This window comes from Salvelinus namaycush, chromosome 2, assembly GCF_016432855.1.
Source record: "Salvelinus namaycush isolate Seneca chromosome 2, SaNama_1.0, whole genome shotgun sequence".
In the NCBI taxonomy this organism is placed as follows: Eukaryota; Metazoa; Chordata; class Actinopteri; order Salmoniformes; family Salmonidae; genus Salvelinus; species Salvelinus namaycush.
In genome coordinates this window covers 33,089,180-33,112,972 of record NC_052308.1, presented here as the reverse complement: position 1 = coordinate 33,112,972, position 23,793 = coordinate 33,089,180, and the positions used below count along the sequence as shown (strand labels likewise).

Genomic DNA, 23,793 nt, shown 5'->3' with positions numbered 1-23,793 from the left:
CTTTTACTCAGTTTTTACGCACATTCTCTTTCAATGATATGCACAATGTTAAGACATTGTGCTACACAAGGTAAATGGCAAGCCCCCTATTATAAAACCCTATGCCATAGGTATATTAACTTATCACAGTGAAGAGGTACAAATTAGAGTATGACAATTTAATAATGCATTGTAATTGTGAATTACATGATTATGCTGAATTGAATTATTTTTATAAAGTTATGGCTAAATTGTGTTGTGTATGTCGCAACAGGTGGATGAGTCCCATGGATGTTATAGCCTAAATAAACGGATTGGGATAAGATATTATCACGTTTAAACTCCCCAATATTTGCAAAGTTATTCCCATATCAATATTATTATTATTACCATGATGTCTTGTCAGTAGTGGAACCTGCTGAGCATTACTGGAGAGATGCGTAGCTCTGTGTTGTGTGAAGCTACTAGCTTGACTATATTAGCCAGGTACACTGGACGCGGGATTCAGCCCTCCGGTGTGACGTGCGCCGACGTCCGCCCCCAGAACCTCATTATCAGTAGAAAATGGGCAGTCCGAGAAGACAGCGCCGTCCAAAACGTGAGACTCATGTGACAGAGGTAGGTCATTGCGAGCGAGAGTCAGGGGTTTATTTAACACGTAGCGCTGTCCTCCCCCACTTTCCCAACGCGCAACCAAGACTAGTGCATCTGCGGGACTCCCTCTTGATTGACTACGTGGAGATCTCCGGGACACTGCTCCCATTATGCGATAAATAATCATAACAACAACAATGCAAATGTAAAATAGATTACTTATCTCTACAAATTGGAGGAAATAGTGAAATATCTTTGTGAAAAATTTCAAGGACTATTTACTTTCATTCAATTTCATATGCGTTCTTGAGTGAAAACATTGGAAAAACAAGCTTGCCCTTTCCTGCGTCATTTGGAGTAGCTTAAAGAGAATGGAAATGGAAAGGATTCCAAGTGCGCAACCCACCCCCAAGCACCAGCAGGCTGAGCTGTCTGACATGCAAGGGTAAGTTGCTGATGATTCTTCTTGTGCCGTATGCCATGCTTGCCCTCGTCATATTGGCATACATTTGCGTCTCCTGACATTGAGTGCGCAACCTCACCAAACCCACATCTCATTGACTGTCTTCTGGTTTTCTTTAGGATGGATTTCCCTATGTATGTATACAAATCCCGTCGGGGAATGAAACGAGGAGATGATAGCAAGGTTGGTTGATATTTTATATCTTTTTTTTTTATAGAAACAATATTGGTGTTTATTCACTTAATTAACTGTTTGTAAATATGATTACAATAGAATAATATTATGATTATATACAATGCTATTGAAACAGTGATTTATTTAGATCAATTAGTTTGCCTGATCATTCCGATCATGTGGTGACCTATTTTCCCATATGATGTAATCCTTGGAGTCCATGTTACTGTTCACAATGCTGCTTGTCAAACTGCTGAGGTTGTTATATAACCTCAATATCACCCCTGCCTTTAGGAAACCTACAAACTGCCTCACCGACTAATCGAGAAGAAAAGGCGTGACAGGATAAACGAGTGCATCGCTCAGTTGAAAGATTTATTGCCCGAGCACCTGAAACTTACAGTAAGTTCCTATTTATCTTGAAGTAGCACATTACTTAAGCGCGATCAAGTGGTTGCTTGGTGGTACTTCAGGTTAAGGTGACAGCCTGACTAACAGGTGAGATCTGTAAAGGAATTTTAAATTAATGAATGTGAATACTTAAACAAATGGCATCTTTGAGATGTTAACTAAAATTGAACACATTTCCTCTGATTTGTATTTTTATAGATTAAAGAATGTAATATTACACATTACACTTTTGTATTTGAGTAGATCTACTTAGTTATTGCTTTTGATTGTTGTTGTTGTTGTTGTTGTTGAGAAAGTTTGTGTGCATGTGTGTGTTAGTAATCCATAAGAGATGAGCCCGTGCTGAAAGTAGTGTGTGTTCTTCCATAGACTCTTGGCCATCTGGAGAAGGCTGTGGTTTTGGAGCTCACGCTTAAGCATGTGAAAGCTCTAACCACTCTACTGGAAAACCAGCAGCAGAAAATCCTCAGTCTGCAGAATGGCATGCAAATCGGTGAGCAAACACACACACACACACACACACACACACACACACACACACACACACACACACACACACACACACACACACACACACACACACACACACACACACAATAAGATGATTATGCAGAAGCGCATACAAATCAGTGAATTTAAATATAGCTTGTGGTCTCTTGCCTTGGCTAGCTTCAATTTGGATGCAGACCACATCCTCACTAATTCTCAAATGCAGCACAGTGCATTGCTCATCTACTGCATTATAATAACATAATAGAATAAGGAACTGAGTCAGAATAACTGCTAAGTTTAGTTTGGATGTGGTTGCGTAGAATGGGAATTTATACCCATATTAAGATATATTACATACGAGAATCATGTAAATACGATGAAAGTAGTTTGGTAGTTTCCATAATAATGCATTGTGGTAGATCTGTGTTTGACAGCGTTTGTGGTGTTGTTCATTCCTGTCTACAGAGCAGTCCTCTCCCAGCCAGGAGAACAGTGAGGAGATCTTCCGCTCAGGCTTCCATGTCTGTGCCAAGGAGGTGCTGCAGTACCTGGTCAACCAGGAGGGTCACGGTGACCTTACACCCTCCCACATGGTCAACCACCTGCACAAGGTGGCCGCTGAGGTCCTCCAGGGTCCTCCCCGTAGCCCCTGCAAACCCCGGCCTGAAGAGACCACCAGCCACTACCAACATCATCAGGCCCACAGGGAGAAGCCTGCAGGCCAGCCCCCCAAGCCCAGTGAAGGGCATGGGAAGAACTGCGTTCCCGTCATCCAGCGGAGGTATGCCCATGCGGGCGGCGAGCAGAGCGGCAGCGATACAGACACAGACAGCGGCTATGGTGGCGAGCAGGTTGAGCATCTGGCGTCGCATGCAGGGTACTACGGCCAGGAGAGACAGCTGAAGAGGGCGCTGGGCGAAAAGAGGGCATCATTTTGCATTAAGCAGGAAGATGAGGCGTGCCACAAACGCAGCCGGGTCGAGTCATCCGAGGACGAGTCTCTCTCAGGCGGAGAGTCGTCCTCATCCTCCTCCAGCGGCCACGGCAGCTACATGAGCGCCTACTCCCCTCACCAGGCCCAACCTCATCCCCTCTGCATGCCCTTCTACCTCATCCCCCCCTCTGCCGCTGCCTATCTGCCCATGCTGGAGAAGTGCTGGTACTCAGGGGCCATGCCCATGATTTACCCTGGCCTGGTGGGCTCTGCGCAGGGCATGCCTAGTGACAGGCATGTCCCCTCTCCCTCGATCATGATGTCCCCCAGGGGGCGCTCTCCCTCTCCCCCCACCGTAGCCCAAAGCCCCATGGACTCCCCAGCCTTCCTCCAAGTGTTAAAGCAGGTACTTCCCATGAACCTGGAAACCAAAGACTGAGAGACCACTGAACACTTACACAGAAAAGTGTTATTGAACATAGACTGCTATGCTGAGAGGGTACACGGAGGAGAACATGACCGGACAGTCAGATCACCCACCACCACCCCTCTCCCCTCATCCCAAAAGTCAGAAGACAGAAGGGAGACAGACAGAGTGCATGCAGAAGGTCTGGTCCCAGACCGGTGAGGCATAATCCACAGCTGCAAACAGAAAAAGAGAATAAAAGAAAGAGGGAATGTGTGGATGGAAGACAGCTCAACCTGTTTCCTAACCCTCTCTGAATGTTTGACTTTATACCCCCACCAGATTGCTGAGTGCAACATTGACCCCACTGATCTGGATACACACACACATACACACACGGTTGAATGTATAAATGTAAAAAAGTGGCAATCCCGTAGATGCTGCTGTTGAGGTTTCTACATGCTGTGGACACTGACAGGGCTCAGCTGTACACACACCGTCCTTGTAAACCATGTCACACCAAATGTCAATAGTCACCATTCACCCAAAGGTTGCTGTCTATTTACCTTAGGTCACCATTGCCATCACTGACAATGCGCTTTACCCCATTCCCTATGAAGACAACAAACATCCTGAGTGAAATTATTTCCCTACTGTATGGAGTTAGTGAGGTCATCATGTGACCATGTCAAGTTGGGAATTCACTGACATTTTAGAGGGACTCTTTGTAATTATTGTTTATACTTCTTGTACATCTCTATTTTTGATACGTGTCCTTGCGCTCGAACCAGAGAGAAAGGTTGGACAGTCGTTTTACCGCATAATAACTCAGAAATCATGTACATACTGTAGCCCTGTGCTGACCCTGATCTGCAATCTGATTATGCTCAAGTCAAACCTGGAGTTTATCATACTGTTGCCTTTTACTTGTGAACCACTGATAAAAGAAAACATCAGATGTTTATGAAATGTATTTGGGAGTTGGCGAGAAGTGAATGTATATGTTTTAACAGAAGATTCGTTTTCTATAGAAAGAGGTACTTTGATATTTTGGGACCTACCAGAAAGATGTTTGATGTACATATTTTGTCTATAAATGTTGACATACATTATATAAGCGTATTAATAAAGTATTTTATCTGCTTGGTTCATCATGAGTGAGTAGAGTGCATGTTGCGGTGAAATGTATATTCTGGGATCAAGTTCTGCCACAAACACAACAGCTCTAATGGGGAGAGTTGCTGCAGTCTATCTGCTTGTCTGGCCCGGCTGGTCATAAGGAGAGACACACTGCTATGGATGTTTTCTCTGCGTCTGACATACATAAATAAACACACACACAGATACCGTGGTGGTCCCTCAACAATCAGTAAGCTCCAAAGGCCATTTTTTATATTTATCTGGAGGTCATTTGGATGCCGAAGCACAATAATAATACAATAATGTAAATAATACAAATACTGAGCTAAATTATATTGCAAAAAGAAATTGGGAAATTATATTATTTTATAGTAATACAATTGCTTAGAGAAAGAGATTTTGTTTATCAAGCAATATTGTTATTCTCTCAAAAAGATGGGGGTTTTAAGAGATTGGAGAACACATTCCTCCCATACAGTATCTTTCCAGATCCTAGATATCCTTCTACTGCGCTTATGGACTGCCCTCTTCAATTCAAACTACAGGTTTTCAATGGGGTTAATGTCTAGAGACTGAGATGGCCACGGCAAAATGTTGATGTTGTGGTCAATAATTTCTTTGTGGATTTTGATGTGTGCTTGGGGTTATTGTCTTGCTGGAAGATCCACTTGTGGGGAGGTTTCTGCCTCCTGGCAGATGTAACCAGGTTTTTGGCTCAAATATCCTGGTAGATAGTTATAATCATAATGTTATCACTTCATAGTCCAGTCTATATAGTTTATGGACAACAAAGAATTGGGCATTGGGTCAAAGATCCTGGTGCAATGATGATTATTAATAAACTGGGATCAAGGTTTAAAGAACTGGTGTACATTTAAGTCAAAGCTGTTCAGTTTAACAACCATCTCAGGCTGATCAATATTGTCCAATAGGAGAAGATAAATGTGGAAGCACATAATAGACAGACACAAAGTAAATGCCAGCAGACACGTCATTTTTACAGCTACCTATGATTTTGATCACACACGGCTGTCACATGTGCAGCCACACTGCTGTCCCTGGGTAGCGCTGAGCTGTGATTGGTGAGTTGATGGGACCAGGAAGGGAGAGATGCTCGGCGTTCAGGCATGGTCACTGCTCTTCATCACACACACACCAACCTTCTCTCATATATGTTTACAAATACAGCTCATTTAAAATGACTCTAATAGAAAGCCTCTGATAAGCCACTGATAAGCTCGGTTTCCATCCAATTGGTGACAGATTTTCATGAAAATATTTTAAAATCCTCATTAAAACAATATGCTCATTTTCCCAAGAGAGCTGTGTTTCCATCAAATTGACTTGTTGTGGATAAAAAGCTGTGCATGATGACATAGTGCACATAAAAATAACTTTTGCAGTTAAATTCCCATGTACCAAGTAAAAAATACTAGTTGAATGGGTTTCCATCGCATTTTCAACTCTACTGATGGTTTTATCACAAACAATGTTGCATTAATAGTGAATGTGCACACTCTGGTATTTCCACATGTGCTCTAGCCAACAGCTTGCAATAGATAGCCTACCGTGCAGGTAGGCCTATAGCCTAAACAATGAGATTATTATGGACAAAAGAGTGAGACTATTTTTGATTTGTCAAACGGCAGCCAAGCATCGATCATTATGTCACAAGAATAAGACCCTCAATATTTATTAGAAAGGAGCATCAAGCTCATCACATTGCACTTTCACTACCCTGTGACAATCGTAATTTATTTAATCTGTAGCCTCATAAACTGCATGCTTTCCCAGAGTCGTAGTGGGAGGATCACATGTCATTGCGTGACTCCAAGTTTACTTCGATATGATTGTTATTATATCAATATGTGCGTATAAAAGCGTTTCCACCGACATGTCTCACATTATTAATTTTACCAACACAAAAACAATCCACCTTGTCTATCGTATTTTGTTTTGTTGACATTTGGAAAGTTTACTGACAAATGTGCTGTTTCCATCAGGCCTGTCGTGACATTTTTTATCCAACGTACTTTACTCGCCTAAAATGTTTGGATGGATAACTGGTTATAGACACTATTAAATGGCACATACCTACTAGACTTTGTTTGGTGTCTTCTCTCCCTAGTGTGTAGATATGATACTACATTTGCTATTAATCTATCATGGTTTTCTGTGCTGTTATCCAGTGGAGAACCTCAGCCCTGTGGGGGCCCCTGCTGGTAAAATAAGGAACCCAAACCTCATTGATATGATAAAAGAATGACCTCAGCAAAACATAGAAATGGTTGAGGCAATAGTTAAGGCAAATATTTATTAAAACAAAGCAATCATTTCATACTTCCATAACAATGTTTTGCTTATGGGTCAATACACATACTTAGATTTGCCCTCACTGTCCTGCTAGTGGGGGTTTGGTAAAAGATTCTGCCTGGGTTTGGGGCTCATCTTTAACTCCAGCCCCTAGATGTATTTCGTAGATCTGTTGTTACAGTTAAGCAGATTCACAGCGTCTGGGTTCCCGTAGAGTTCCCCTAGTTTGGCTTTGAGCTTGGGGACCGTCAACATGTGACTCTGCCATTGGCCACATTCTGCCCCACGTAGCCCAGAGCAAAGGATTTCCTGTATTTTTTGTTGTCGTATAAATCAGATCAAAGCAAATTTTATTAGTCACATACACGTGTTTAGCAGATGTTATTGCGGGTGTAGCGTAATGCTTGTGTTTCTAGTGCCGACAATGCAGTAATATCTAACAAGTATTATAACTGGGTGGTTCAAGCCCTGAATGCTGATTGGTTGACAGCCGTGGTGTAACATAATGTATACCACGAGTATGACAAAACATATATTTTTACTGCTCTAATTATGTTGGTAACCAGTTTATAATAGCAATAATGCACCTCAGAGGTTTGTGGTATATGGCCAATATACCACGGCTAACGGCTGTATCCAGGCACTCCGCTTTGCGTTGTTCATATACCACACCCCCTCGTGCGTTATTGCTTAAATATCTAACAACTGTACAACATATACCCAAATCTAAGTAAAGAAATGGAATTAAGAATATATAAATATATGGACGAGCAATGCCAGAGCGGCATAGACTAATATACAGTAGAATAGAATAGAATACAGTATATACATATGAGAAGAGTAATGTAAAATATGTAAACATTATTAAAGTGACTAGTGTTCCATTTACTAAAGTGGCCAGTGATTTCAAGTCAATGTATATAGGTAGCAGCCTCTAATGTGCTAGTGATGGCTATTTAACAGTCTGGTGGCCTTGAGATAGAAGCTGTTTTCAGTTTCTCGATCCCAACTTTGATGGACCTGTACTGACCTCACCTTCTGGATGATAGCGGGGTGAACAGACTTGGGTGGTTGTTGTCCTTGATGATCTTTTTGGCCTTCCTGTGACATCAGGTGCTGTAGGTGTCCTGGAGGGCAGGTAGTTTGCCCCTGATGATGCGTTGCGCAGACCGCACAACGCTCTGGAGAGCCCTGTGGTTGCGGGTGGTGCTACAGCCTGACAAGATGCTCTCAATTGTGCATCTGTAAAAGTTTGAGGGTTTTAGGTGCCAAATTTCATCAGCCTCCTGTTGCACCTTCTTCACAACTGTGTGGGTGGACCATTTCAGTTTGTCAGTGATGTGTACGCCGGGAAACTTGAATCTTTCCACCTCCACTGCGGTCCCGTCGATGTGGATAGGAGGGTGCTCCCTCTGCTGTTTCCTGAAGTCCACGATCATCTCCTTTATTTTGTTGATGTCTTACTCACGTCGGACCAAACACCTGTTGTAGGAAACAGAGGCAACAAACAGGGTCCAGACCCGCCTGGCCACGGAGCACTCAACAAACAGGTGGTATATGTTTTCAGTGTCAGTGCATCCGTGAGGGTAGCTCTCTGCACATGCTATGTGCCGTCTATACATACATTCCCTAGTGGGGAGGTAACCATGAACAGCCATCCATGCAATGTCTTTCTGTTTGTGATGCGGTGCTGAATGACGTTTCACCATACCTGTTGCGGTCTACGGCTGAAATGGCGCTTAGGTGGGCGATGATGTCCTTGTACTTCCAGGATGCCAGCCCAGCCGTGGGCAGACGTGTCCTGAACCCCAAATCTCTTCACGTCTTGTCCACTGGTGGAGAGTCCCAGCACAGTGTTCTCGATGGTGCTGAGTCCGAGGGTTCTGAGGATGGGGGTGGCAAAGTATCATTCAACGTGGCTGGCTTTCCTGACTGTCTTGCGGATGTTGGTGACCAAGTTGGATAGTCCCTGTGCCCTAATGGTTTGCGCATTCAGAACACAATCTAAACTCACGACGCGCGGGCAGGTCCAGGCAAAAGTTCAGACGAAAAGTCATATTACAGTTCGTAGAAACATGTCAAACGAAGTATAGAATCAATCTTTAGGATGTTTTTAACATAAATCTTCAATAATGTTCCAACCGGATAATTCCTTTGTCTTCAGAAAAGCAATGGAAAGCAGGTTGCTCTCATGTGAGCGCGCATGGCCAGCTCGTGGCTCTCTGGGAGAGACCTTACTCAATCCCCTCTCATTCACCCCCACTTCACAGTAGAAGCATCAAACAAGGTTCTAAAGACTGTTGACATCTAGTGGAAGCGCAAAATGACCCCATAGACACTGTGTATTCGATAGGCCAACAGTTGAAAAACTACAAACCTCAGATTTCCCACTTCCTGGTTGGATTTTTCTCAGGTTTTCACCTGCCATATGAGTTCTGTTATACTCACAGACATCATTAAAACAGTTTTAGAAACTTCAGAGTGTTTCTATCCAAATATACTAATAATATGCATATATTAGCAACTGGGACTGAGTAGCAGGCAGTTTACTCTGGGCATGCTTTTCATCCAAACGTGAAAATGCTGCCCCCTAGCCATAAGAAGCAACAAACTCTGCTTAAAGTGAGCTGAATTTGAACAAGCTTGTTGAGTAAAATTACAAATTCATGTTTGCTCAAAACCAAACCCATCATTACCATATTTCCCAGCATGCTCTATTGAGGTTGATTTTCAAAATGGTTTGTTTCAATACCTGTGTTTTTGCATGTACATTGATTGGTTGATTAATCTTATGCTACACAAACATAAATAACATAACATTTCTAAACTAATCCAATCTGTTAGTAGTTGGACTTGGAATGGAAATCCTGACAGATAATTACCATACCGGTGAGACTTTGCCATTGAGGTGAGATATAGGCATCTTGTGTGGAAGTGTGAAAAGCATGTTTGCAATTTCCTGAAAAGAAAGGTACCAAGGCTGGTGGTAAGTGGATAGGAATGCCAAGACCTGTGAACAATCAAGAATTATACAAATGACCTGCCAGAGGCTCTCATCCAAATCTGCAGTGAAATGATCAGACTTTGACCCTGACAACACACTACGAACAGAAGGACTTTCCTCTGATGACTGTCCATGGTTTCCTCCCCACTAGGGAATCCATCTATAGATGGCACATACAGAGAAATGCACCCAAGGAGGCACTCACGCTAAACACAAGTATTAAGTATTAACTACAGACCCATATCCTGACCTAGCACCTGCAGCAGCCCCAGTTCTAATCCAGATCCCCGGTTCCAATCCCAGCACTAGATCACCAGTCAAGGTGCGGAGGAGGGACCAGACCTTCACCCGGAGCGAGCAAGCCACAGGGGAGTCCTACCATTGACCTCTGGGGCTCCCTGGTGGGCCTGCTTGCTCCGCAGGTTGTCCTTCCTCTTGTCTACAGACACAGATCCTGACCCAGCACCTGCAGCAGCCCCACTTCTCAGTTCCCGGTTACTGTTTTTCCTGTTCCCCAGTCCCAGCATCAACACCTGGTCTCCAGTCCCGGCCCCAGCACAGTTCCCAGTTTTCAGTCACAGCACCAACCCCTCTGACAACCCTGGACACAGCAGCAGCCACCACAACGCTCACCCCATCCAACCGCTGCCATCCCATCCCAACTCAGACCTCACCCCCCCCCCCAATAAAGAGACACAGACAGACTGCCAACCAGACCAACCATTCAAGAATTTTAAAAAATAAAATAAACTTAGACAGGCAATATCTACATTCAGCATTCAGACAGGCAAGATTTACATTCAGCAACCATTGTTAAACAAAAGTTGTGATTTCTTTTGTAATCTGCTTTTTTTCCTTGTGTATTTTTGAGTTAACTGATTGGTTGCTTAGGATGTATTGACTAGATATTTCCTGAAATGGTTGAATACCTTGTTTTAAACTTTTCATTTGAATGTCATTTGAATTATGTATGATTTATGCATAACCAAATACAATTACCAATACAGGAAGAACCCAGTTAACAAAAACTCATCTTTAGGATCACTGATAGTTATATCTGCAGGCGGTCATGTATGTGTAGTCTAACACTGAATACAAGACACATTAACTTCACAGATGGAAAGTCTTTATTTCATGTTCAATTTCATTTTACTTTCAAGACAAATAAAATTCCAAAAGTGAGTAAGTAACACATGATGACAGTTCAAGCGATCGTTTCCCCCCCTGCAAAGCCCCGTCTGTCAAGTACATTATGACGTTACCCATAGATGCTAAGCCAAAGTCAGTTTTGTGTTTTCCCTTGTGTTTCAGATAAGGCTTTACATCAAGAGGATTTGGGTCCTCCGCCGGCGCAGTCTCCTTTATAGGTGGCCATAGCCTGCCTGTGGAAGTGGGGGAGGAACTGGTGTATGCGGAGGCCAGGGTCGGAGGCCAGAGCTGGGCAGGGCCCAGATAAGGGTTCTGTCAGTGGGCTGGGGCGCAGGCCAAAGACCTCCAGGCCTGGGATGGGGCCGTAGAGGGTGGGCAGGCTCCGGGTTGGAGCCTTGCGTGGGGGTCCCAGGGAGGACTGGGGGAGGAAGGGCCGGTTGGTGCAGGGTCCTGGGGCAGGCCTGGGGTGGGGTTTAGGGTGAGAGGGGTGGGTGTCACCTCCTAATATGCCACAGGGGGTGCTAAGGGAGTGGGACAGAGTCCTGGGAACCAGGCAGAGAGGCCAATTTCTGCTCAGACTCATCCCCAGGCAACAAGCCCTCTTCTGGTGCTCGCTGTGGAGTGCCAGAGGGCGCTCTGTTGCCATTCTCTGAGACAACCTCAGAGTAGGGGTGTGCTGGCGCCCCAGAGCTCCACCCTCTTCATCTCTTTTGTGGAACCTATTCCCCCTTAACCCTGATTGGTTCTCTTTGCCCGAGGGGCGGCGGCATGGGGATGGTCTATGACTGGAGGCTTTGTCCTCTGTTTCTGGGGCTGATTGGTTGGTGCGGGTATGAATGTGTGTGGTGAGAGGGGGGTCAAGGATGACACGGATTCTATGTGGGGGCAGTCGGGGTCGTCTTAGTGGGGCTCCCTCCACCAGCAGGTTAACTCCCATGTACTGAGGGACTTCAACTGTAGCCTGGGAGAATGAGGAAAAGAGATATGTTCACACACTCCTGATGGGGCCTGGGTATTATTCATGCCTTATAGTACCTGGGAATGCTTTGCATAGTCTGCATAGACTCATCATATGTGATCATCAAGCTTGTGTCCGAATTATCTGCATGTATGTCTGTCTATGCATATATCCTTGGCCTCACCTGTTTGTAGATGAGCTGAAAGCCCCCTGTATAGGCACCAGGGTCCGCCCGTCGGTCCAGCACCACCTTGAGGGTATCCAGCTGCACGGCAGGGCAGAGGCGGGCGGTGACTGCCGTGGAGGGGGCCATCGTGGGGCTGGCGTTGATCTCCAGTAGCCAGGGCCTCAGGTCCCGACCCAGTATGAAGTCTGCCCCGTAGAGCTCAAAGCTGCCCCTGCGCCCCTCCACCAGGTCCTGGGCTGTCTGGAGGGCGTGGACCACTGCCCGCTGCATCCCAGGCACCACGAGCGCCCCCCACGATGCCCCCTGGCCCTGGGCATGCAGGAAGGCCCGGAACTGGGAGCACGACCACATGTTGTCCTTGGGCACCTCCGGGTGGCGCCATTGAGACGGCTGGAAATGCTTCTGAATGGAGTTGTTGCACAGGTGGACCGAGCTGATGGAGGCGGAGAGAGAAAGCGAGAGATGGACAGAATGGACTATTGATATTTTTGGTATTACTGATCTAGAATACCTCTTGATAAAGGAAAACTGATGTGGATCAGGTAAATAAGCAAGTTCTTTCTCATGCCTCCCACTCCTCTCTCTCTCTCATTCATTCATGCATTCATTCTCCCCCCTCCACACTTCTCCCCCCCTTCTCTCTTACCTATCCAGGGTCTGTGTGGAGTAGGGTTGGGTGGAGAAGCGCAGGTAGCACTCGCGGTAGAACCACACGGTCAGGGGGTTCCAGTCTGTGACCAGGAACCACTGGCGCAGGTCGAACTTGGTGGCATAGACCAACAGGGGGCGCTCCAGGTACTTCTGCACCACCCACTTACTGTCCTTGATTAGGGATGGGTCACTGTCCACCAGGCTCAGGATCTCCTCCAGGCGATTCATACACATTATACCTGGAGGGGAGTGGGAGGAGGAGAGAGAGGGTGATTGAGAGGGAGGAAGAAAGGGGGGAGAGACAAAAAGAGAATGGCATATAAGATAGGAAAGAGGGACAACAACAACGAGAGGGAGAGAGAGGAGTACAAGGAAAGAAAGCAGGGGAATGAGGGTGTAGGGGTAGACATTAATAAGATATGAAAGGGAAAGAGTTACAAAAACACATGAACATTAAAATACACATTAACATACACAGCAAACCCTATGACACACACCCAACCTGCCCCACGAATCATATCAACTTGTCCCTCAGAACACACACACAGACAGACAGAGCCAGCCTCACCCCTGCCCCGTGACTTGGCCCCTGGTTTGATGATCCAGATGTTGTGGAGGCCATCCGTCTCCAGCTGTGGACACACCTGTAGTCTATTCAGCATGGCCTGACAACGCTCCACATACACACCACTGCCCTCGATCCCCACACCTTCACTACACACACACACACACACACACACACACACACACACACACACACACACACACACACACACACACACACACAGAGGGAGAAACACAGAGGGGGGTATTTGAACCAAATACCTTAGTTGAGTGCTAGTATGTACCTATGGGTTAGCTGAGCAAAGACAATGAAGCTATGAATGACTAACTAATGACCCTTGACTACACACAACACACTCACTGGACGACCAGGTAGTAGTCATGCATGAACTTGACCCACTGCTGTTCTGTGAGGGAGGGTGGCGTTTCCATGGTGACATCAATGTCACTGTGGTCCAAACTGTTGAGAAACTCCTGGCATACGTGCAAAGCCCTGTCAATCATTCTTGGACTGACCAATCGAGTTGCTCTGCGTTTCCTAGGGCCTGGGGAAGACTTATTGGCTTGACATTGAGAATGGCACAATGTATTGCAATTTATTGTGTGTGTGCAGTATATCACTCTGATACCCTCGGATTGTGACAAGTTCTCTTCCACCTTTTCTTCCTCTGCCTCTACTTGCTCTCTTCCCTCTCCATCACTCCTTTCCACTATGTGCTGGAGCAGACTAGTACATGCGGTCCTCCTGAAGTCTTCTAAAAAAGTGGATGAGAGAGAAGGGGAGCGGGGCCAGAGAAAGAGAGAGAAAGGATAATGAAAAATATGACTTTTCTCAATTAGACATTCCTAATAAACATGTACTATACAGTAATGTTGACTGTGAATTGGGGATGGAGAGCTGCTTGCAGAAGGACAAGTGCCTTCAGGGAGAAGTGGGTAGAAGGTCCCTCTAACCACTGATACAGGATCAGATACTGTTACATACCTTTAATGGTTAAGGTTAGAGACTTTGGGTTAAGGTCATCTGATCCTAAGGGAAACTACTACCTTGAGCTATCACAGAAAGAAAGACATGCATCTTGGGGTGCAGGACAGAATGACAGTTAGAGAGTGGCCTGACCAATGAAGGCATGTTTCTCATCATCTGCCCCGAGCCTGTAGCATCGTGGGAAGAATGTGTCTGGGTTAGTAGCATCAAACCACTGAAGGTTCCTCAAGTTCACACACAGACCCACCTGAGAGAGAGAGAGAGAGAGAGAGAGAGAGAGAGAGATTATAATTACTCATATTATGTATCCCTGAATAAAATAGAGTAAAGTAGAGAAAAGAATAGTAGGATAATAGAATAAAATAGAAAGGAGGGGGAGAGAGGCACTAGAATGTAGCTTGAGTATTCCCGTTATTTCCTTAAGTGAATTGAGTGCAATCTGTATTCAGACTGTGACCTTGGTGGTGAAAGTGCCCGACTTTGCATAGTGATTGGTCATCTGGTCCTTCCGTAACGAGCGGCAGTCAATCTCATCCCTCCGTGTCGTCCAGTAGAAGTATGTTGTTTCATTTCGCACCAGACGAGACTGGGGGAAGAAAGGGTGAGTGAAAGAGTGACAGGAAAGGGGAAAATCTAGCAGTGACGCCACATCAAACAGCAGCTCACCATGAGGTCATGCATGTCATCAGGGTCGTGCCCCCTCGCCCCCTCCACCCCTCTGTCTGAAAAAGAAGAGAGAGAATAAAAGTATGTAGTACATAGGAGTAGACATGGGAGAAGGTTGTTGCTCCTAACCACTGATACAGGACCAAATATTTTCTAATCCCCCTAATAGTTAAGGTTAGGTTTTTAGTAGGCTAATCTGATCCTAGATTTGCGGTCGGGGTCAACCTCTCACTCGAGCGATGACAAGCTCTGTTCTGACAGGAGAGTGATGTGTGCGGTGTGACATATCTTGGTTGATGTGGTATGGGCTCAGGTTGTATCTTATTCTTAGGACTAGGAGCATCCTACCGGTGCTCCCATTACATTTATACTACAGCTATTAATCTAAGTGCCCTATCCATACCATTAGCAGGGATTCTGCTTTACCTTATACAGTATGAGTAGTCGCAAACGTAAAACTGTTGAAGTCTCTCTTACAGCCTTTGTGGACTACAGAATACCTCACAAGAGCTAGTTTCTTCCTTGAAAGTTTCCTTGCCACTGTCTGATTGTGGGTTGACAAATGTATTCAAACCTAATGTGCTTGCTCAATGAAGAGCTTCCGTCTTACCATTGTCATCATTACTGTCATCCCCATCCTCTTCACCATGACAATGGCTTGCTGGTTTTGGGGCGGGGCGTGGCAGTCGACGCTCCACCCAACCTCTGGCCTGCAAGGCAGCACGGATCACAGGATAGGGGCCCTGTACAGAGAACACCCTCCGCAGCTGAGAGAGAGAGAGAGAGGGTAGGAAAGTGTCTTTAGGTCAGTTGGTCTGCAGCCCTGGTCAAGGAGAGCTGCAGTGTATGAAGGCTTTTTCCTCTAGCCTTTGGATCAGGTGTGAATCAGGAGCCTTAGTGCTGGGCTGGAGCCAAACCCTGCATACCCTGTCGCTCAGTGTGGCCAGGGTTGGTGACCACTGCTGTAGGTAATGTGTTGGTTGTGGTGTGTCTGCTGTAGGCCCAGACAGTGGTTGTGTGGAGAGAAGAGAGAGAAAGAGACCAGGGGCGTCATGCACCCCAAAAATCTAAAGGGGCCCAAAAAAGTATGTGAGGATGGCTGAGGGGCTTCTCTGCTAAAATATGGCTATTTATTTTTAAAGGAATCTTATTGGAGTCTTATTCATTACATTTAGTTTACCAGCAGCATACCACCATGCATCCCACTGCTGGCTTGCCTTTGACGCTAAGCAGGGTTGCTCATCGTCTGTCCCTGGATGGGAAACCAGATGCTGCTGGAAATGGTGTTGGAGGGCCAGTAGGAGATGCTCGTTCCTCTGGTTGTATGCCCCGGGACAGTGATTGGGGACATTTCCCTGTGTAAGGTGCTGTCTTTTGGATGTCCTGACTCTCTGTGGTCGCTAAAGATCCCATGGCACTTATTGTAAGAGTAGAGGTGTTAATACTGGTGTCCTGGCTAAATTTCTAATCTGGCCCTCATACCATCATGGCCAACTAATCATCCACAGCTTCCAACTGTCTCATTCCTCCTCTCCCATGTAACTATTCCCAAGGTCATTGCTGTGAATGTGTTCTCAGTCACATTACAGGGTTAAATATAGAAATAGAAGTTATTGCTTGCTTTTCTAAAGTCTACCAACCTTGCCAGCATGCAAGATAGTTAGACAAGCTAGCTACTCTAACTTGATTGATAGCCTGAAATGGCTTCTTGGTAGCTAGTTACGAGGTTGGGAAATTGGGAACCTAACTTTATGCCCCTGTGCTCCCTATGGGCATGGCGCCTCAGAGAGACAACTGTCTTACCTGGACAGCCTTCTCCACCAGAGCCTTGGCAGTCTTCAGCCTGTCCGGGTTTATCTCTGGCAGATTAAATGGACTGCAACGCACCCTCCCCTCTATGGGGGAAAACAGGCATACATTTAGTATACAGTATGGTGTCAGTGGCATACCGCAGTTTGGTGGGGCCCCCCGCAAGGTCTGAGAGAAAATGTTGCTGTTTTATTGTCAGTAGGACTATAAAAAAAGTATTAAAAAGTAAAGTAAAATAAAAACACAACAAATAGAAATAAGAAGAACACGAGAAAGTAAGTAAGCTATATACAGGGTCAGTTCCAGGGTCAGTGCCAATACCATATTTACAATGTGCAGGGATACTGGAGTGGTAGGGTTAGATATGTATAGGGGTAAGGTGACTAGGCATCAGGATATACTGTATGATAAACAGAGTAGCAGCAGCGTATATGATGATTGTAGGTCAATGTGTACGTGCGTGTGTGTAGAGTCAGTATGAATGTGTGTGCGTGTTGTGTGTGTGAGCAAATTAGGTGTGTGTGTGTGACAGTGTGAGATCAGACCTCCCCAATAAACCATCATCATGACCCTGACAACACACTCCGAACAGAAGGACTTTCCTCCGACGACTGTTCATGTTTGCCTCCCCACGAAGGAATCAATTCATAGATGGCACAAGGTACGTACAGAGAACTGCCCTCTCGGAGGCACTCACACCAAATACATGTACCACCTGTTGGTGAGTGTGCCAAGGCCATGTTCCCACTATCGTCCAGCCTTGCCGCCACATCGCTCCTCCTTCAGCACCAGCCCAGGCCAATGAAAATACTCTCTACCACCTCCCTTCTCCCTCTCCATCTCTCTCCCCTTTCCTCGCTCTACACCTATCCCTCTCACAGAAACAGACCAGAACCAGGAGCCATTTTTCACCACACCAGAAGAGGCGAGGAGGAAGGACCAAAGCTCTAGACCTACACACGGAGCGAGCATGCCACAGGCGAGTCCCATCACTGATCTCCGGGTCTTGAGTGTCTGCTGGCTCCTCAGGTTGTCCTTCCTCCCCTCTACAGAACCAGATCCCGACCCAGCACCAACCCAGTACCCATTTTGCAGCACAAGCCCCAGCTCCAGATGAGGCGTGGAGGAAGAACCAAAGATCAAACCTTCACCCGGAGCGAGCAGGTCACAGGGGAGTATCACCATCGACCTCTGGATCTAGGGCTCCCTTGTGTGTCTGCTGGCTCCTCAGGTTGTCCTTCCTCCCCTCTACAAACCCAGATCCAGACCCAGAACCTGCAGCAGCCCTGGTTCCCCGTTCCCGGTGCCTAGTCCCAACACCAGACCCAGCATCAACCCATGGTATCCAGTCCCGGCCCCAGCAATAGCACGGATCCCAGTTTCTAGTTCCAGCACCAACCCCTCTCGTAGCATAGCCTCCGATTCGGATGACCATTTCCCAACGGAGTACTTCCTGTTTAAGCTTCTGCTTGTACAGTATAGAGTTATGATCTGATTTGCCGAAAGGGGGGACGAGGGAGGGCCTTTATGCTTGCTTGTGGGTAGAGTAACAGTGGTTTTTATTGCTCCTAGTGACGAAAGAAACATGTTGATGGAAGTTGGGTGTTACATGTCTTAATGAAGTGGAATTAAAATCCCTGGCAACAAGAAAAGCAGCCTCCGGGTTCATGGTTTACCGCTTGTTCATAGCCCCGTACAGTTCGTTAAGTGTCAGCTTGTTTTTTTCTTGACCTAAGGAGGAATATATACAGTAGTCACGATAACAGATGAAAGCTCTCTGGATAGGTAGAAGGGTCAGCATTTGACCATCAGGTATTCCAAGACGGGTGAACAATGGATCGGGACTTCCACTGCACTAGAGTCAGCACATTATTTGCTGTTGCTGAAGAAGCATACCCCTTGTTATAGGTTAATTTTTTCCATGTATGTTTTGAGGTTGGACAATAGCATGTATAGCATGTTTTTTTATTTAACTAGGAAAGTCAGTTAAGAACACATTTTAATTTTACAATGATGGCCTAACACCAGACGGCGCTGGGCCAATTGTGCATCGCCCTATGGGAGTCCCGATCACAGCCGGTTGTGATGCAGCCCGGGATCAAACCATGGTCTGTAGTGACGCCTCAAGCACGGAGATGTAGTGCCTTAAACCGCAGCGCCCCTTGGGAGCCTCGTTAGCACATAGGGTGCACCGATTGGTGTCACCTCGTTAGTGATCGGCAGTGTTGAGGATGTGAGCAATCCCACCATGGTTGATCTGACCGAGACATTTATGGGTGATCCTGATTTCGCTAAACCTCCTGAGTTGACCTCTCCTTTGAAAACCCCAAAGGTGAGCGAGTTTGTAGGACCACTGAAGGAAGAGAGGGTTCCTACAGTTGACACTTCGATGTCTAGGAAGCAACTGATTGCTGAACAGAGTAAAGATGTTTCCCTCTCTCCTCTTTTTGCTGAGATACGTCCGGAGGAGTTTGAGGAAGTTCATGTGGGTTACTTTGACAGAGATGGTGTTCTAATGAGGAAATGGCATTCTCGCACAACTTCTGGGCAAGACGATTGGCCCAGTGTATCTCAAATTGTCATTCCAGTTATACTTCAACAAGAGATACTGAGGATGGCTCAGGATGGTAGTATAGCAGGCCATCAACAGGGCGTATGACCGTATCTTGCATAACATCTTTTGGCCTGGTCTGAAACAGGATGTTGTGGCTTACTGTAAATCCTGTCGAGTTTGCCAGCGGACGGATAAACCTAACCAAGCTGTGCCGGTTGCACCTTTGCAGCCTATTCCTGGTTTTGACTAACCTTTCAGAAGGGTTCTGGTGGATTGTGTTGGTCCTTTGCCCAAAGCAAAGAGTGGTAACCAGTTTCTCTTAACCATCATGTGCGCTGCCACTCGTTTCCCAAAGGCTATTCCACTGAGGAATATCACAAGAGGAAAGTTACTACGGATATTGCAGGAGTTTCCCCTTGAAATCAGACATGTCCGTGGTAAGGACAACTTGGTAGCTGATTGTCTTTCAAGGGTGGGCAGTCAATTGGTTTTGTGTTTTGTGTTTAGCCAGTGTGTTGCCCTGGCTCACAATTTAGTTTGCCTGCATGTTTTGTCGTTTTGGAGAGGAGTTTGGTTTTGGTTGCACTCATTCCAAGGGGACGAGAGTTATAGAAGCATTAGTGAGTTTTTCAAAACTTGTGAGGTTTAGGCATCTATTAACATAATATAAAAAGACTGTAAAAAAATAAAAAATAAAAAATAAACATATATATATATATATATATATATATATATATATATATATATATATATATATATATATATATATATATATATATATTTGCAAAAAAAGGGTTTTGTCTTATATTTAATTGTTGACAGCCAGTAGACGCCATGTTTACATTGGAGAAGGTGACGCATTTAAGTAATTTATAATTACAGTAGTTAACTGAAAGTTTTGCTATAAATGTACAGCAATTTGTTACAGTGCATGTTACAGAAAAGCAGAGAATATTGCAGTTACGAGAGTCCCGTTGATAGCAAATCCGCGAAGGGAGTTCATCCGTTTTATTATCAATAGACTGTACATTGGCCAATAGAATGTGGCCGGTTTTCCCTTCACCTCTTTTCACCAGCGTTTCCTCTTGGATAGCCCGAAAAATGGGTTGTAATTACACAAAGAGCCCGGGGCAGAGTCGAAGTCGAAGCTGGAATTGAGGTTAATAACGGTCGATCTGATGTTTAAAAGTTCTTGTTGATCATAAGAAATGATAGAGGATATATTTAGTGCAAAACAAGTAAAGATAAACACCAAAATTATAACTAAATAGCAAAGTGGCAGCCATACAGTATGCTGCCAACATCGTGTGTGCGTGTGCGTGTGTGTGTGTGTGTGTGTGTGTGTGTGTGTGTGTGTGTGTGTGTGTGTGTGTGTGTGTGTGTGTGTGTGTGTGTGTGTGTGTGTGTGTGTGTGTGTGTGTGTGTGTGTGTGTGTGTGTGTGTGTGTGTTCTTACGAGGCATGTGCTGCATGCTGCTCTCAGGGTTGGCTAAAATCTGTCACTCTGGTGTCCCCTTCTCTCTGGTCATCTAAGAAGAGAATAGATAATCATCATGCTGTAGTTAACCTACTATCAGCCAATAGGTCTGGACCTTTATGGCACAGGCAACCGCTAGCTCCGCTCCAACTGTTACTCCTAAATCGCCTAATTTTTAGAATTGTTTTTGCATTGATGGATGAATTAATCTTATGCTACTCAAATAAATTACAAAAAAAATTCTAAACTAATACAATCTGTTAATTGGACTTGTTGCACCCATTACTAAAATGTTTGTTTCAGTACAGATGGTTTAGGTAGTCATCATTTTATCTTCCCAAACCCAGCAATCATTCTGAATGCAGGTTGGGGTTGGATATCCTCACTCTGGCTGGATTCCAATAAGAATCACACATCCCTTCACAGTTCATTAGAATGTGACTTGCAGCCTTGAAAACCACAAATGTCAGGCCACTGCATTAGGGTAACATTAGACTCTCAAAGTAAGGCCCTAAAAATGTGTTGTACTGTTATTTAATTAATGACAACATGGAGGAGCTCACCTGGTTAAGGCCAGAAGACAGGAAATAGATGAATGCAACAACCATATCTCTTTCCCTAACAAATACAGTCAAATACAGCAAGGCACTCTGGGAAATATGCAAATAAGGCTTTACACTAAGCAGTGTGTTAATTTAACACTGAAAAGTGTAGACCCGTATAGACACTGGAACAGTATTTAAATGAACAGAATCTGTGTTTATTTAACACTGGATAATTTGCTGTGTATGTATACACAGAAAAATGATATCCTTTTGTTTTTAAAGTAACTTACTGGCAGCCAATTACCTGTAAGTTACTGTAAAGAAACAGGTTCAGTATGTTACCATAAATTCCAAATAAACTTTGGTTTACCAGTACATTACTGTAAAGTTTCTAACATACTGGACTTTTTTTTCAGCAACTTACAGGTAACTGGCTGCCAGTAAATTACCGTAAAAACAACATGATTTTTTTTACAGTGTAGACTAAGCAGTCACTTCACAGCATGAAGCCGACAGTGAAGGCAACTGCCGACTGATTGATCTACAAATCACCTTGCATCATAAATAACTACTTATTAATATTTATAGATCAGTCAGTCACCATTTACCCACAATGCATCATGAATTTTACACTTTCAAACACAGGCACAGGTTCTGCTGTTAGCTGTCTGGAGGGCAGGTTCTCTTAAAATGACACAGCTAGTGGGTAGTGTTCTGGGTCAGTTGGTTGTTAATCTGTGGCAAGCCGAAACAAACACCGTCACCTGTTTTGCCCAACCCCCATCCACCCACCCTCTCTGGAGTGAATTACATATACATCCCTCCCACATGCACCTGAGGCTTTTCACAGACTGTGGTCATGTTCACCAAATAAACACATGCACACAAACACAGGGCAGAAATCCCAATGCACAATGTTGACATGCAATTATGTTTACCTAGTTACAGCTACTTCGTCACCTAGCCCACTCAATAATAGAAATTAAATATGTACTGTCACATCAGAGGCTAGACAAGTCTACAATAATTAGTTCATTATCAGGTATGAAAAGACACTCACAATATCCTCTCTCCCAATGAGCAATGAAGTGCAGTAATCTATACAGTCTATAGTTAGACAGTGAGTAGCCTATGGGCAATTCCATGGTAACGGAATTATGCTGTATGCCAAACAAAAACCATTGATTGTAAAGTATATCAAACCATACAACTCTATGGACAATGACTAATTTGAACAATTTCCGCAGTAAAACAAACACAAAAAAATTTACTGGAAAAAAGTTTGGTAACAGAATGATGTTAAAATCTCCCTCAGTTTTATTCTGTTACCAAATGTTGTAGCTGCATAGTCCTTCCTGTAAATGTGTTTTAGTGCAATGTTCTGGGAACATTGGTTTATATTTAGTATACATTTTATAGTGAAAAATAGGAGTCTCAGCATAATTCCATTACCATGCAATAGGGAAAATACAAACATTCCCAGGCAATTAGTTGAATACAGATAATGGGGTTATTAAACACGTGGCAAATCTTTTACCAATAAAAATATCTGTATCTAAGCTTCAAGTATCATGCTGACGGTCATTTCTGCACTCACTGTGAACTCACCTGTCCTCCCATGGTGCTTTTATTCCCCCAGCTTCCTCTTGCACCATTTTGCTTCCTTTTGACTGCCGTGACCCAACTGCTACCTGCACACCTGCGCAATCCCGCCTCCTCCCTCAAGTTCCTACACACTGGGGGAATCTCAATTGCAGAATGCTTGTGTCCTTCCTGCTCTCGCCTCACCTCTTCTCAAAACCCATTGGAGGGGATGGTCAGTGGGGCGGGACCTCTGGCTTTCTCATCCAATTGGTTGGAGAAGACAGCGAGGAGATATGGAAGGTCCAAACCTGTCATAATTAGAATTAAATGAATAAATAAATAAATGCATACATAAATAGATAAATAAAACAATAAATCAACACATAATTAAATGAGCAAGGAAATTCAAAAATACTGATAAAAATGTATACATTTTCTCTACATATCTGTATGTATTTAATTATCATCTATGTATTTATTCATTTTATTTATATATATATTTATTCATTCATTTATTTCTGTATTTCCTCCTCAAATATGATAATGATGAGGTGTCAATCAAACTCATGTGGGTGGTATCTAACACACCAATGGTAGATCAATGTCATGGTGCAGTTGCTCATTGCTTTTGCACCTATGTGAAGCTAGACACAATAATGATTAGCCATAATAGTAGAATTTGTGGTTCACCTTCAAAATCAAAGTCCCATATTGAAACTGATGCAAACAGATACGAATAGTGGAATCATTCC

At 44.5% G+C, this 23,793-nt stretch overlaps 2 protein-coding genes across 2 annotated transcripts; one reads left to right on the top strand and one right to left on the bottom strand.

Moving 5' to 3' along the window:
- Nucleotides 1–577: 577 nt before the first annotated feature.
- Nucleotides 578–4,607, top strand: LOC120061606 (class E basic helix-loop-helix protein 40-like). The gene is made up of 5 exons (XM_039011515.1): nt 578–1,018; nt 1,156–1,219; nt 1,505–1,612; nt 1,991–2,114; nt 2,579–4,607. Exons 1-5 carry the CDS (start codon nt 945–947, stop codon nt 3,484–3,486), a joined length of 1,278 nt encoding a protein of 425 aa, XP_038867443.1. The 5' UTR covers nt 578–944; the 3' UTR covers nt 3,487–4,607.
- A 6,533-nt stretch (nt 4,608–11,140) lies between these two features.
- LOC120021288 (tubulin monoglycylase TTLL3-like) lies at nt 11,141–18,295 on the bottom strand. The gene is made up of 13 exons (XM_038964986.1): nt 18,139–18,295; nt 17,800–18,027; nt 16,877–16,968; nt 15,684–15,840; nt 15,074–15,129; nt 14,865–14,993; nt 14,540–14,654; nt 14,041–14,174; nt 13,781–13,974; nt 13,424–13,569; nt 12,851–13,094; nt 12,202–12,637; nt 11,141–12,020 (listed from the first exon to the last, which is right to left on the bottom strand). The coding sequence occupies exons 1-13, from the start codon at nt 18,293–18,295 to the stop codon at nt 11,235–11,237; spliced, it is 2,874 nt and encodes a 957-aa protein (XP_038820914.1). The 3' UTR covers nt 11,141–11,234.
- Between the last annotated feature and the right edge of the window lie 5,498 nt (nt 18,296–23,793).